At 44.2% G+C, this 16,049-nt stretch overlaps 1 protein-coding gene across 4 annotated transcripts in view; it reads left to right on the top strand.

Annotated features, from left to right (window-relative positions):
- The window catches only part of znf423 (zinc finger protein 423), a 167,491-nt gene that overhangs the window by 76,039 nt on the left and 75,403 nt on the right, over positions 1–16,049 (top strand). For 2 of the 4 annotated variants that reach the window (XM_036003136.1, XM_036003137.1), the window contains exons 4-18: positions 1,252–1,429; positions 2,525–2,649; positions 3,235–3,316; positions 3,462–3,537; positions 3,858–4,138; positions 4,247–4,530; positions 4,617–5,012; positions 5,288–5,469; positions 5,668–6,207; positions 6,366–6,504; positions 6,755–7,309; positions 7,434–7,618; positions 8,093–8,514; positions 9,322–9,535; positions 11,365–11,449. In XM_036003136.1, the coding sequence (XP_035859029.1) occupies positions 1,252–1,429; positions 2,525–2,649; positions 3,235–3,316; positions 3,462–3,537; positions 3,858–4,138; positions 4,247–4,530; positions 4,617–5,012; positions 5,288–5,469; positions 5,668–6,207; positions 6,366–6,504; positions 6,755–7,309; positions 7,434–7,618; positions 8,093–8,514; positions 9,322–9,535; positions 11,365–11,449 (3,744 nt within the window). The remainder of the gene's footprint in view (positions 1–1,251; positions 1,430–2,524; positions 2,650–3,234; positions 3,317–3,461; positions 3,538–3,857; positions 4,139–4,246; positions 4,531–4,616; positions 5,013–5,287; positions 5,470–5,667; positions 6,208–6,365; positions 6,505–6,754; positions 7,310–7,433; positions 7,619–8,092; positions 8,515–9,321; positions 9,536–11,364; positions 11,450–16,049) is intronic. The other 2 variants (XM_031294812.2, XM_031294811.2) reach the window with 1 other exon arrangement.

Below are 16,049 nucleotides of genomic sequence, written 5' to 3'. Positions count from 1 at the left end.
GCTAGCAGTAGGTTGAGGTAAAACGGTGTGTGCTTTGGAGAGGTTTCTAAAATTATCAGCAGAAACTTCTCTTCTGCACATGTGTCTCTGCTCATGTGTTGGAGGGTTTGCATTTGCAGGAATTTTGGCACCTCCGAATTTTTCTTTCCAATCTTTCCGTCCTATCACTCTAGTTTCCCTATTTTCTGTCTTCGATTTGATGCTGGCCTAGTTGATACAGCTATCAGCTAAAAGCAAAGAAAGCAGCCCCCCCTTCCCTCTTTTCATCTGCTCTCTTCTTTACATTTTCCCGGCAAATGCTAAATAGCCGTACTGTGCCGCTTCACAGTGTGCACAAAGAAGAACAGAACAATATCAAGCATTATTCAGTCCCCTCTTTTGTCGCCTCAATTCCATTCTGAAGTGTCTATTAAAGGAGTCGTGGCCTTTTTGTCGCCTCTGTGCCAGACTACACAGGAGAGGGAAAAAGAGGGAGAGGGGGGGAGAGAGGAAAAGAGCAATGCATAATCTCCTATGTATGACAGATAAAGGGAGAGAATATCGCCATCTTTCCGCTCTGCTCTCCACATCTTCTAATCGCTTTTCCGACGTTTCAATCTGCCAAGGCCCTAATGAAAATATGATGAGGCGGATCTATGGTCCTCGGGGACGGATGGAGGGATGGGAGGGGAGAGGAGGTGAGGGAGGGGATGGAACGAGGGATGGCTGCAGAGGGAGGATGAAGGGAGAGAAAATACACTCTGTCCTTATTTCTGGGCTCCGTCGGGGATACATAGTTCTTGGAGCTTTCTATTTAGATGTTGCTGCTGCCGCCGGAGTGTGCCTCTCTCTCTTCTGTTTCAGTCTCTCTCTTTATCTCTGCCATCCTCATTTTCCTTCTGTGTGTATATATATATATATATGTGTGTGTGTGTGTGTGTGTGTGTGTGTGTAACCAGGATAACGTGTTTATTTTTTTTTTGTTTATACCCTCTTTTTCTCATTTGAACTCCCACCGGCTGCCTCTACCGCCGTGTGCCTTCCAAGAAAGATGTAACTTCTTCGTAATCATTCTAATGCTCCCTGTTTTACCCCCACTTTTTTTTTTAGACTGTACACGCCTGTCTCTTTTTTTCTGTAAATCCTGCAGCTGTGCACAAAATGTGTGTATATTTGCGTTGTTGTTGTTTTTTCGCTGCAGATGAATCCCAGGGATTTTTTTTTTGTTGATTTTTTTTTAAATGTTTCTGTGCTGTTTCCCCTCTCTGTCAGATGGAGATGATGACCCCGCAGGGCTGTCCTGGGTGCCTTCCTCGCCTTCCAGCAAGGATGTGGCTTCGCCCTCGCAGATGCCCGATGGCTGCTGCGACCTCGGCATGGCCACTGGCGGTGAGGAGGAAGGAGGCGCCGGTCTGCCGTACCCCTGCCAGTTCTGTGACAAGTCCTTCAGGTATATTAACTCAGTTTAACCCTTTGCTTCCCCAAGATGCTGCAGGTTCCATCTCGGTGCACACGCTGCATTGTAGACAATGACACTAATGAACATTTGGCTGTTCAGTCGCATCCCCTTACCATGAATATCAATTTGTACATGAATAAATGGCATTCTCAATATTACCATGGCAACATGGACCACTGAGGCAAACAGTGAAAGGAATGAGGTGAATACATTTCTCACTAACCTCTCCAGGAACTAACTCAAGACCCACTTTAAGAACAACTGTCACATACACCATAAAGTCATCATCATAATCCTCTATATTACTTCTTGTACCTACCTGTATTCTTTATTTCCTTTCTTTTTACTGAACAGATGTGTACAGTGATATTAGTAATAGTTTCAACTATAACGATACTAAAGATGACCCGGTTACAAGTATCGGGTCATCTTTATATGCTGAACCCAGCAGAATCCCTGTAATCTTTTAGATCATTTTTTTTTAGTTGATGTTATTAGAAATGTACTTACTACTTAGGGTATAGCGGTCATGGTGTTTTATTTTGTCTAGTCTCGCATTGCCAGACCTTCCTCCACAGCACTGCGGAGGAGGGTCTGGCTAGTCCACACAGCATTCCGGGATGGGAGAAAGAACGTGCTCTGATTTATTGGCATTTCTTTAAACCAATCACAATCGTCATGGGCGGAGCTAAGCACCGGACAGACCCACGGTGCCGCTGCAAAATAGCCTCAGGAAGGAACTTGTTTTGGTGGAACATGTGTAGGTTTAAAAGTTGTTTTAATCGTGCAACAGAAAACTCTGATTGGACAGATAGTCTAGCTAGCTGTCTGGATTTACCCTGCAGAGATCTGAGGAGCAGTTAACCATAGTCCTCATAAATCGACCAAAGAAAGTGGAAGGTAACGGACATGCAGTCATAAAGAGTGATATCCGGCGGAATTTCCGGCTGCAATCCCGGAAGTGAAACGTCGTGGATATAGACTATATTTTGTCAATCCACTTTTTAAACTTGAAAATGCCAAAAGGTGATCATGTGTTGCCATGAGCCTTTGTGAATGACTGTTCATCCTGTTGATTGTCGACAGCCGGCTGAGCTACCTGAAGCGCCATGAGCAGATCCACAGCGACAAGCTGCCTTTCAAGTGCACCTTCTGCAGCCGTCTGTTTAAACACAAGAGGAGCAGAGATCGCCATGTCAAACTCCACACAGGTAGATAACAAGTCTTCCAGGCCTGCATTGGCATGTTAGGACCTAATGGCTATCAGATCCACAGTCATTCAATAAACATGTGAAGGGGTGGTTCAGAATTTTGGACATAGGACCACATTTCCAAGTTAGCCAGTGTGTTATTTATCAGTGGAGACCAGTCCTTCTAGTTGCAGAGTTCGCTGGTGCTAGGCTAGCGCAAGTCAACAGTTAATGCTAGCCTGCCACTAAAAACTTAGTCTTAGCCACTCCACAGTAGACCCGAGGCAAATAGCAGGCTAGCATAAACTGTTGACTTGCGCTAGCCTAGCACCAGCGAACTCTGTAACTAGAAGGACTGGATGAAACGTGTTGAAAACAGTCTCCACTGATAAATAACACACTGGCTAACTTAGAAATGAGGTCCTATGTCCAAAATTCTGGACCACCCCTTTAATTAAATAAAGGGAAACACCAAAATGAGTTGAGTTAGATTTTCACTCAACAGTGGCAACATGTGTTCTGGCTGTCAATGTTTTGAGGTCTACAATATAATGGGGTTCTTTTTCCTGTAGAAATGATCTCTCATAAATATCTTAATTGATACAGGAGATAAGAAGTATAGTTGTCAGGAGTGTGAAGCTGCATTCTCCCGCTCTGATCACCTAAAGATCCATCTGAAGACCCACAGGTAACTGCTTCCTGTCCCGTTGATTGAAATGTCCATCCGACGTTCATTATTTTTGCTTCATAATCATCATAATTGCTTTTGATTCATAATTGATTATTTCTGAGTCAGATTTTTGACAGTTTTTTCTTTTTATTCCCACCTCCAGCTCCAGCAAACCGTTTAAGTGCAGTGTGTGTAAGCGTGGCTTCTCCTCCACCTCATCATTGCAGAGCCACATGCAGGTAAACACCTGTTATATTTAACTGTTTAAATGCCTTGATATTCTTTATAGTACTGCTCATGTGCTTAGTGTTCCCATTGTCGCTAATGCAATTTCCAATAAGTTACAATGGCAAATAATCAAAACAAGAAAGTGACACAATTATTTTATTTTTATTTTTATTATTATTTATAAAAAAAAATATATATATTTATTTTAACTAGTACATGCGTTGAGCGTAGTAAAAGCAGGAGGACCTAGCTTATTGTAATCAAAATCTTTTGACAGAATATTTTACAACCCATGCTTCTTTAAATCTGGTCTACTTTCGAAATCTGGCAGGCTCACCGCAAGAACCGAGAGCACCTTGCACTGAGGAGTGAGAGGGATGGAGGGAAGAAGGGAGCCGGAGGCGATGTTGATCTGGAGCAGGACCTGTATATGTGTGATTACTGCGAGGAGACGTTCAGCCAGACGGACGAGCTAGAGAAACACGTCTTGACCAGACACCCCCAGCTGTCTGACCGAGCCGACTTGCAATGCATCCACTGTCCTGAGATCTTCCTAGACGAGGCTTCCCTCCTCACACATATTGAAACACAGCATGCCAACCGCAAACACAAGTACTACAGAGCTACTAGTTTTTTTCTCTGCTGATTTTCATTACTGTGCAATGCTGGAATGTAACTTGCATTTTACAGGGGTTTTTTTTCTTTTTCCTGTACCCCCAGATGTCCTGTCTGTTCCGAACAGTTCCCATCTGTGGAGGATGTCTACTGCCACTTAGATAGCCACCGTCAGCCAGACTCCTCCAATCACAGCGCTGCAAGTCCCGACCCTCCGCTAGGCAGTGTGGCCTCAATGAGCTCAGCTACTCCAGACTCTAGTGCCAGCCTGGAGAGGGGCTCCACGCCGGACTCTACCCTAAAGCCCAGCCAGGGAATCGAACGAGGCCGCAGAAGAGGCCCAGACACTGGGGAAGAGATTGGGATAAGCTTGGGTCATCAAGGTGGAGGTATGGTACAGTAGTCACTTATCTGCAGAGTAGCCAGTAGTCATAGTTACATCTCTGGATTCCTCTGTTTTCGTCTAATGAAGCAGGCTATCTGTCTATCTCTACAGTGGGAGGAGGGAGCTGGGGTAAACTGACGTACTCTTGCCCTTACTGCTCGAAGAGAGACTTCCACAGCCTGGCGGTGTTGGAGATCCATTTGAAGACTATCCACGCAGATAAGCCGCAGCAGAGTCATACATGTCATCTCTGCCTGGACACTCTGCCCACGCTCTACAACCTCAACGAACATGTGCGCAAAGCTCACCGTGCCAGCGGAGGAACCAAAGGCACAGCAGCTTTTCCCCTGCTGCAGTTCACTAATGTCACAGCGTTCCACTGTAACTACTGCCCAGACATGTTCGGAGACATCAACTCTTTGCAAGAACACATCCGAGTGTCGCACTGCCTGCCTGGTGGGATCGTGGCGGGATCCACCACACTAGGTGTGTTGTTGAAGAACGCTACTCTTCCTAAACAATTGAAAGAGACTTTCATATGTCAAAGTAAGAGTTATGGCGGTAAATTGTTTGTTAAGAGTGCTTGAATTTTTTTTTTTTTGAGAAAGCCTATTGTAACATATAGCATGGTTGTCCTTTGGTTACTATTTGGTAGCTATCTAGCAGGAATTGGAATATCCTAATACTAATGTATATTGCCCTACAGTATCATGATGCCATTTAAGGGAATCTAACAATGTAACTTAATTCCTCCATCCTAGAAGGGAACCATGCCTTCTTCTGCAACCAGTGCTCCATGGGATTCTTGACGGAGTCTTCGTTGACAGAACACATCCAGCAGACACACTGCACCTCCGTCGCAGGGGGGGGAGCTGCGTCTGGAGGAGCGGTGGCCAAACTGGAGTCTCCTGTACTACAGTCTGCATCGCAGTCCTTCATGGAGGTGAGAATTGGTCAAGAATAATATTTCCAAAAGAATTGGATGTAGCCTGCCTGTCTTTGCACAATTCCTATGCTTGTCTCTCTGTGTCTTTCTCATCCTCTCTCTACATCTTTCCCATATTCTCTTTCACTCTCCAAGAACTAAATAACAGTATGTGTCAATGTGTAGTAGTCATAAAGAGTTATTGTCTACATACAGGTTTACTCGTGCCCTTACTGCACCAATTCTCCTATCTTCGGCTCACTCCTCAAGCTCACCAAGCACATAAAGGAGAACCACAAGAACATCCCTTTGGCTAACAACAAACGGCAGGCAAAGGTTGCAGACCTAAGCCCTGCCTCCTCTGACATAGAGATCTCCTCCCCAAAACGCCACAGACTGGGAGGGGACTCCACCCCCTCCATGGGGAGCAACGGGGACTACCCGTGCAACCAGTGTGACCTGCGGTTCTCCAGCTTTGAGGGCTTCCAGGCCCACCTAAAGTCCCACCTTGAGATGCTGCTGCGGCGCCAGTCCTGCCCCCAGTGCAACAAGGAGGACTTTGAATCCCAGGAGGCGTTGCTTCAACACCTGACGGTGCACTACACAACCACGTCGACCCAGTATGTGTGTGAGAGCTGCGATAAGCAGTTCTCCTCCGTAGATGACCTGCAGAAACACCTGCTCGACATGCACACATTTGTCCTGTACCACTGCACTCTCTGCCAGGAGGTCTTTGACTCCAAGGTCTCCATACAGGTAAATGACAGAGCCTCATTCAGCTAGGTGTTACCTTTTGTGTGTGCATGGAATTTGTGTGCTGTATGGTTTTTAAGTGTAATACATTAGTGAAGCAACCATAGAAATGAACCAACTTGGATTGCTTTTTTTTTTTTTCCCCACCTTCTGCCATTCAGGTGCATTTGGCGGTGAAGCACAGCAATGAGAAGAAGCTGTTTCGCTGCACAGCCTGTGCCTGGGACTTCAGGAAGGAGTCGGATCTTCAAATCCACGTGAAGCATAACCACCTGGGCCAGAGGTCGGGCCTCGCAGCAGGTACTGTACATCATTCCTGGGATCATTGGCTGAGTTTCAATAGAAAAGTAGACTTGACTAATTAAAAATGCATAACAACCAGGGTGGTGATAGTAAAATAGAAGAGAATGTAATAAAGACAAGCGAAAGTCAGAGAGGAAAACCAACCAGAAAAAAAGATCTCGAGTCAGTACAGTGTTTACTTGACAGCAGTCATGTCGGGTAGATTGGGCTTGAATCTGCAAATCTTGATCTAACTTCTGTCTCACAGGACTCAAGCCCCGGAAGTGCATCTTCTGCGGAGAGACGTTTGGATCAGAGGTGGAGCTCCAGTGCCACATCACCACACACAGCAAGAAGTTCACGTGTCGCTTCTGCGGCAAAGCTTTCCAAACCATGTCACTGCTGGAGAGACACCTGAGGGAGAAGCACTGCCTCTTTGATGGTGGCAACATTACCGGCAACGGAGGTGGTACAGGGAGCGGTGGCAGTCAAAACGGGACGCCCAATGGGCTGGCACAGTCCTCCAAGCGAGGAGGAGGCAGTGGTGGCAGTGGAGGCGCAACAGGCGCTGAAAGGGCGACGGTGGCGGCCGCCGAACAGGCCGATCTGCAGAACATGTTGCTGAAGAGTGCCGTTGTGGGAGGAGCTGGCCAGGGAGGAGACACGGCCAATAGCCATGAGGCCAGCGGGGGGGAGGAGGAGCTGGACAATTCAGAGCCCATGTATGCCTGTGATATCTGCGGCGCGGCCTACACCATGGAGTCGCTTCTACAGAATCACCGGCTGCGTGACCACAACATCCGACCGGGAGAAGATGACGCTGGTAATCTTTGGTCAACTGCTTGTTTTGAAGGATTTTTAAAGAAATTACATTTTACAGTTTATTACAGGATATACATTATTTCTATGATGATGATGATGATGATGAAAGTAATTTCATACACCAGGTTCTCGAAAGAAGAAGGCAGACTTCATCAAGGGGAACCACAAGTGCAATGTGTGCTCCAGAACATTCTTCTCTGAGAACGGGCTCCGTGAGCACGCTCAGACGCATCGCGGCCCCGCCAAACACTACATGTGTCCAATATGTGGCGAGCGTTTCCCCTCTCTGCTAACCCTCACTGAACACAAGGTACTTTCACTTTTACTGGGTTCCAGCCTGTAAATTTGTGTGGCTATGTGCGTGGCTTTCGAGGTATCCACGTTTCAGCGTGTCATTTGGATGTCTATATGGAGGGAACAAATGCAAGTCAAGATACCCTCACAGGTATAACAACACAGCCATCTGTGTGTAGACACACTTTTTTTTGTTTTGCTTTTCTTTGCTTTTCTCTTGTGTGACTTTGTTGTTGCTTTCTGTCTGTGTATCTGTCGTTTGATCCTGAAACTCTTTTGGATGCTCTGAAATTAGAATGTTAAATTGTCCTAAGAGAGGCAATTTGTGCCGTACCACACTACAGGAAAAATATTAATGCAGCTATAGTCAGTTATTACAACAGCAGTGTCTTTATATGAGTTTGTATATGCTTCCGTGCTTTCTCAAAATGTTCTCACTACTTTGTGCATCATTATGTTCATACTTTCCGTGTATATTCCCTCTCTGCAGGTGACCCACAGTAAGAGCCTTGACACAGGTACCTGTCGAATCTGTAAGATGCCCCTGCAGAGTGAGGAGGAGTTTATAGAGCATTGCCAGATGCACCCCGACCTCCGCAACTCCCTCACCGGCTTCCGCTGCGTGGTCTGCATGCAGACCGTCACCTCCACCCTGGAGCTGAAGATCCACGGCACCTTCCACATGCAGAAGCTCTCCACCGGTTCTGCACTCGGAGGCACTGGAGGAGGAGGTGGGAATGGAGGAATAGGCGGAGGGAACGGTTCAGCCTCTTCATCCCCTAATGGGCAGCTGCAGCAGCACAAGTTGTATAAATGCGCCTTCTGCCTAAAAGAGTTCAAGAACAAAGGGGAGCTGGTGAAGCTGGATGTTAACGGTCTGCCTTATGGCCTCTGTGCCGGCTGCATGAGCAGGTGAGTAGCCAACTTATCGAGTTTTTTTGTGATTGTTGCGGGCAAAAATCCTTGATTATGCGGCACGTTTTCTTAAAAAATGCGATGAAATATGCGGGATATTTATGCAATTTTATGTGATGACATTGCGGGAACTTGCAAAAATTGCGGGAACTTGCAAAAACGGCAGTTTCATCATGGCTTCATCGCGGGGTTTGCAGCTTTTCGATGATGTTCACGTCGCATAATTACGTCACTTCATAACGTTCCCATGGCATCAGGGGAAAACGGCTGCTCGTGTGAAGTAAACGCAACATTTTTCAACTTTCTGCTAAGATATATGTGACTTTTTTTTGCAACGAATGTGGGGATTCTGAAATCATGCAAGCCCCGCATATTTTGCGCGGAAATCGGCAATTTATGCGGCGAAAGTGTGGCGTATTTGAAAAAATGCGGCTCCCACATAAATATGCGGACTTTGGCTGTTTTTCTGGAGGGACTGGTTATAGACATACTTAAGTCAACAATACATACTGTAACTTAATCAGTTGTTAACCAACAGTAGCAGATAGGTACACTATAAGAGAATTATAAGAATTATGAACATGATTAATTCCCTCTCAGACATATAATATTATATAAATATTGCATACTTGGAAGCTTGGATTTAGGTGCATTGCTTGCTTGCTGCCCCTTTTCCAGTTACTGGAGCCGTAAAGGGCAGGAAGCCTGTGTTGAGCTGAGATGGGACAAGCCAAAGCTTTGTTTAGCAGAAGTTTTTTGATCACTGAAATCATCTGAAACAAATCAAATGTCCAATCGAATCAGGGGTACGAACGGCCAGAGCCCCAACCAGGGAGGAGCTGCCACGCCTGGGGACACGCAGGGAGAGAAGGCCATGGCCGGGCTGAGGTGTCCGGAGTGTGGAGTGAAGTTTGAAAGCGTGGAGGACTTAGAGAGTCACGTCCAGACAGATCACCCTGAGGTCAGCCCTGAAACCAGTGCAGCAGGAAAGAAGGCTGAGGCTTCACCTGCACCCAAGGTGAGACAGGATAGACTGAGATGAGACCTTTGTGCAAATTGTTGATGAAACTTTCTTCTTAAACCAGGTCTTTGGCATTGCCTTTCACTAAAGTGAGGAGGGAGTTTGGTAATGTGCACAGATCTAAAAAAAAAAATTAAAAAGTATCTACTCAAATACTGAAAACTAGAATCAGGTTTACATCTTACATGTTAATATCTCTATTGTGCTCCTCAAAAGAAGCAAGGACCACACCATCAACCAGATACGTTTGACCGATTTATGAATAAAAGATGATTGGTGTGCGAGGCGTAAAGTCGCTTGTTAGTTATTCCTTTGCCGACTGCGTTATGGGTAAGCTTTGGTAGGGAATACACCGTAGCACCCAGGCACGACAGTCCCCCTTAAAACATTACACAATGCAATTGTGGGCAGTACTGTATTTGAAATGCATGTTAATAAGAAAAAAATATCAAAAGTAGCATTTAACAGAGGGAGACATTTTCAGGAGTGAAGGAGACTCCACAATCCTGCTGATGTGTATGTTTGCGTGAGTCGTGTGTGGGAAGTGTTGGTGCGTGCTGCTGCTTTTGTGTCTGTGGCTTCCATACATGTGCCTGTGTGTATGTCGGTGTGTGTCAGCTGAGCCCCACTGGGTCCTGCGGCTGGGGCGTGCTGAGGCATTGTGGGAGCTGTTCGCTCTACTTGATATTGACAGTCAGGCTCCCCGGGACTTGCCGCGTGTCTATGTGTGTGAGAGTGTGTACTTGCAACTGTGTGTGTGTGTGTGTGTGTGTGTGTGTGTGTGTGTGTGTGTGTGTGTGTGTGTTAGAAGCAGTTCCCAGGGACCCTCTGTCTTACCTGCACCTTTGTTTCTGCTTAGCCTAACAGCACAAAGCAGACAAAATAGGATTTCTGTGTGTGTGTGTGTGTGTGTGTGTGTGTGTGTGTGTGTGTGTGTGTGTGTACCACAGGCTGAAGCAGCAGAGAGATAGTGGAAGTGGGGCCTTTGTGTATTTTGTACGTGTTTGTGCATGAGTGATTGCTGTGTGCTATGAATGGATAAGCAGAGCCTCTGCTTCTCTCTTTCTCTCTCTCTCTCTCTCTCTCTCTCTCTCTCTCTCTCTCTCTCTGTCTCTCACCCTTGTTTCTCTGCCTCTTTCTAGATCTCTTTCTTTCTCTCGTGTCCTCTTTTCTTTGACACTCGTTCCCTCTGTTTCTGTTTCATTGCGTCTTCCCTTAATCTTTCTCCTGTTCACACCCTCACACGCGCGTGCGTGCGTGCATGTGATCGTGTGTGCGTGCGTGCGTATACTTCGTCTTCCTTTCACAAAGTCTCCAAAGACTTGGACTTTCATTGTTGCTTGATTAGTGTGAGACTTTGTGGGGTTCACATGTCTTGTATGTTGAGGGTTGAGAGCAAAAAAAGAAACAGGGCAATTTAATAACAACATGTCTTTTAATTATTTGTTTTTAAAAAATTAAATTAATTGTTTTTTTAAAAAGATTTTCTTATCCTTGACTTTTTTTACTAGCCATCACTACAAAATGTTTGTATACCCTTTTCAATCTTGAGCCATTCTTAAGAGGGTTTATTTTCTTTCTATTTATAACTAAATTATTACTATGATTAAATACAATGTGCCGATCAACAAAATAAATCATGAAGAGCTTTCTGTTTGTTTATACAACTTTTTTTTCACAAAATATCAAACTCAATCTTCTATTAAACATGATATATTGGTGTATTTTAGATACTGAAATGTAATGTTATTTTTCTGTGTGTTTTCAACTTTTATTTTACATGAAAGAAAATATTCCTCTGTGTTTCTGTTATCTTTATCTTCCAGAAAAAGACCTACCAGTGTATTAAATGCCAAATGACGTTTGAGACGGAAAGGGAGATTCAGATTCATGTCGCTAATCACATGATCGGTGAGTCAGGCGCAGCTCTTCCACTTTGGGTTCTACTCTTCAGTGTTTGTGTGAGTGAGTGTGTGTCTGTGTTGATATTGCATTTCGGGTACTGTGACTGTCTCCTTGTTTTTTTTTTTTTTTTCTATTGGTTTAACACCACGACCATTGCAATTGTGTTCTCCCCTCACACGTTTTAATATAAACACTAGCAGATACAGCAGCTAGCCAGAGCAACACACACACACACGCACACACACACACACACACACACACACACACACACACACACACACACACACACACACACACACACACACTCACACACACACACACTCACACACACGCACTCACTCACAGAGGTGGGAGACCGAGAGCTCTTTTTGACTTGTGAGCTGCCTGGACCAGCCACTTGGCTACACCTCAACAAGTTTGAGATATTCACTCCTAACATTAAACACCTGGCTATTCACCACTCAGTGTGAGTGTTTATAGCTTGGCCTGGAAGAAGTCCACATAGCATGTGATGCTCTGATGCTGCTGCAGGTGTGGTGAGTTAACGCTGAGGAAGAATCGAAGTTATCCATGATTTTATATACTGTATACTTTTAATAGATAAAACCGTGTAACATGTAGCACTGTTATATTTTGGCTATCGCTATTGTCCTGGGTTTTTAAGGAGTGAGGTTGTAAGAGTATATAGACACATTTTGTATAACTTTACATCTTTACAAAAGTATTAGCAGCTCAAAGTTAAATTCAGTATTTGTATTTGTGCTCAAAGGCTACAGAAGTGTAATGCTTCATCATTTTAGTCCCATTATCGGGCTCAGGAAAGGTGTTACAAATTTGTTTGTGAGTTGAGCTATTATAAGTGGAGTGTGTTTAACTAGAAACTTGTGTTTAACTAAAAACTACCTTTGTAGTTTAGAGTGTTCTTTTATGAGCTTCCCCTGTGGCAGTGTTTTCAGTTCGCTGCTATTTGCTGCCTTAGCATCTCTGTCGTCATGGAGATTAACGAGGTGGACCTGCGAGTTGTTCTGAGCAACAAATGCTCTGTGTGTGTGTGTGAATGCTGACATCGCTCTGAGTCATCTAGTAATGTCTGGAGATGTTAGAGAGGAGAGAGTTGAAACAGAAGTACAGCTGGAGTAACTTTTACTTCTTTTCCCCCATGATACACACACACACACACACAGTCACACACACACACACACACACACACACACACACACACACACACACACACACACACAGTCATACACTCTGTCTCACACACACAATCACAGATGCACAAAAACACGGACACACTCTCCTACACATAAACACATAAAGGAACACACACTAAGTAGGGCTGGGCGATATGGAGAAATTCAAAGTGGCTAAAGGCAAATAATAGAACAGCTAGAACAGTCTGGTAAGTTCAGAAAGTATTCAGCCTGTAAAACCAGGAAAAGACAACGCTTATTACATATTACGATATCCAAAATCTCAGTCCAATATATCAATATATTTCCCAGCCCTAAATCGAAGTATAGTTTCTACCTTCTTTTACCCTTCTTTTGTCTTTTACCTAACCTCTTCACTGCATTACTGAAGCAACTCTCATTTCATTATTTCCGTTTTTGTCATCCTTTTGTCCTCCGGTCCTTCTTTGCTTATGTCTTCTCCCCCTTTTTCTACACTCCCTTCACACACTCTCTCACACACACACACACACACACACACACACACACACACACACACACACACACACACACACACACACACACACACAAATATGCCACACAGTGGTGGCGCGTTTGGGTTAATTAACGTGCTAATTGTGTGAAAACCTAGCACAGATTAATTATGAAATTGATGCGGATTATTTTTAAGAGCTTGCCCAGTTCTTATTATTACATTTCCTACAACCCTACCCACCCCCATCCTAAGAAAAAGCAGTTACTCGTGGCCCGGTTAGCTCAGTTGGTAGCAGACGCACATATATCTAGGTTTACTCCTCCACGCAGCGGCCACAGGTTCGACTCCGACCTGCGGCCCTTTGCTGCATGTCGTTCCCCCCTCTCTCTCCCCTTTCATGTCTTCATCTGTCCTGTGGAAATAAAATGCCCAAAAAATAATCTTGGAAAAAAAAAAAAAAAAAAAAGAAGAAGCAGATACTCAAAAGAAAGATCTTTGGTATATCTTTTTGGTGGTGCCAAAACTACGAGGTCAAAAATAAGATGGTAATTTCTCTGTCATCTTTCATTTTCTCTCCCTTCACTGTAGGTCTTTCATTTTCTTGAGCTCTGTTCTCTCCTCGCTTTAACATGCGTCTTATGTAATCAGGTGACAAGTGCAAAATCATGAATAAAAGCTCCGAAGTTTAATTCTTCCGTTAAGCAGTATTCCATTATCCTATTGATTAACGCAAATGCAATTGTTGTCAACTGGTAGATAACATTTGGATATAGTGTATCTGGTCCTAACAGAGGCACAATATGTGATGGTGTGAAAGTGTTACCTTGTCAAATTCTTCTGTTTTTTTTCATTCACTTCTCTTCCTCACCTTAATCCTCTTTTTTTCATTTATGACAACCCCCATTATCACTTTTGGGAAGGTGTCACTGCCTGTCTACTAGTGTCATCAGGACACACATGCATGTTTTATCATCAGCTCTCACATTCAATAACTCTACCACTGGCAGGTGTGCTTGTGTCACTTCTGATATTCTCACATGGTTCAGTGAAAACACCCTAAGGCATTAGACTGCCTCTCAGCCTGTCTGCCTGTTTGTGTGCCGCTGACATGAAGAAGAAAATGTAAAATAACATTAAATGTGAAGAAGTCTGCCTCCCATCCAGTCAATGACCACGACGCGTTTCGACTAGTTGAGGGAGCAGAGAGGAGGGAGTTTGGCTTATCGAAGCCAGTATTGTGACTGTCACATTGCGCCATGGGTAATACATGGTGCACCCTACGGTCCTGTTAATTACGCTGTCAGGTCAGGAAGAGACAGAGAGACAACATTCAAGCAGGTAAAGGAAGAGAGGGTCAAAGTGAGAAGTCTAGAGAGGAATCCATAGCGCTGAGGAGGAATCATCACAAGTATCACTGCTCCACAGTTAGGTGAAGTTAGTTTTTTACCAAAACATATTTACTAATTGCCTTTAATGTGTTTCAAAGGCAGTAGTATTACACTTAGTATTACACTAAAAGCCTGATGATATATTCAAACAATTTTTTCTAACCTGCCATTAGCTGTTATTTTTTAAAGTGTCTGCAAAGGACAAAGGGACTATTTGGTGTCTTTTCATCAGAACATTTTCAAAAGTTGAGAAAGATTGGACCTTTTGAGAAATGAGTGAGAAACATGAATTTTTTTTTTCTCAGGAAACAAATAATGATGGCAGTGGATTTCACTTATTCTGGTCAAGTGCTGGTGCAAATATTGGTCAATAAAGAAGGAGCACATTATTATGGTTGTAGAGAGGAAGTTGCTCATTAGGTGAAAGAACAAAGAAATAACAAATCAAATTGTCTTTCATTTTGAACATCTAGTGTGAAAATAACCTAGCAATCTGCTTTTCATGATTGTAGAACTGAAAGTCTGCACCACACACACGCTTAAGACTCTCCATTTAAAGAAGAGACCCTAAAAATGCCACTGGTTCTCAGCCCAGTTTCGGCTTTACTGTGATGGTAAAGTCACAGCCGGTGTGTTTTCCCGCTAGCCCTGGCTCTAACACAACACGCAATTTAATTAAAGCACCATGTGGTCAATGCTCTGCTCTAGAGGCAGAGACATGGAGAGATGAAGAGACTGAGGAAAGGGAGACAAGATGGGAGGGAAAGAGAAATTATGCAAAAGGTTAAAGGGGCACAAAGAAATTAACAGTTGAGTATTGTCCCTCTTGGCTTGTTCCCCATTTTGGCAGATTCTGAATCTATTATAGGGCTTTACAAGGTGTTGTCATGTAAAGGCAGGCAGCACTCAGCTGTAGGCGGTCTGTACTATGTGCACTTATGTGTAAAGCGTTGTGCTTGTGGTCAGTTAATGATGATGTATGTGAAGCAAAGTAGCCACTGCAACTAGCTAGCTTATGTGTATAGATCTCCAGTGTTGATTTTTTTTTTTTGTGTCACATTTCAATGTGATGGTTAAATTGAATACAATGAGAGAAACTCCTACCAGGTGTCCAGCTGTTTCTCTTAAAGCCCCAAATGTACACATAAATATCACCTAGTCACCAGGGTTAGGGTTACAGGATTTACCCCTGAAATACCCAGAATGCACCAAACTGTGACATCAACGCCCTAGCACTATTGAAAGAAAAACTCATATTAAGTGATAGCTAGGGTTGGGTACCGAACTCTGTACTTTTTTCAGTACTACCGAGTACCGATTCACATTAAATTAAATGGTGCCAAATTTCGGTTGCTGAGAGCGCGTAAGCGCGAGCATATCTGTCCTTCCTGCGTGTTGACAGAGAGCGGGGCTCCGAGACACACACACACACGCAGAGGTTCGGACCGAGCAAAATTGTCAAATTATGTCACCTTGGCAGTTTGTTTAAGTCACAGTGAGTCACGGCAATGTCGGTAAAGCGGTTGCAAGTGTGGTTATACCATTTAAAA

Source organism: Sander lucioperca, chromosome 7 (genome assembly GCF_008315115.2).
Source record: "Sander lucioperca isolate FBNREF2018 chromosome 7, SLUC_FBN_1.2, whole genome shotgun sequence".
Classification (NCBI taxonomy): Eukaryota; Metazoa; Chordata; class Actinopteri; order Perciformes; family Percidae; genus Sander; species Sander lucioperca.
The sequence above is the reverse complement of the archived record's forward strand: the minus strand, read 5'-3'. Positions and strand labels throughout refer to the sequence as shown.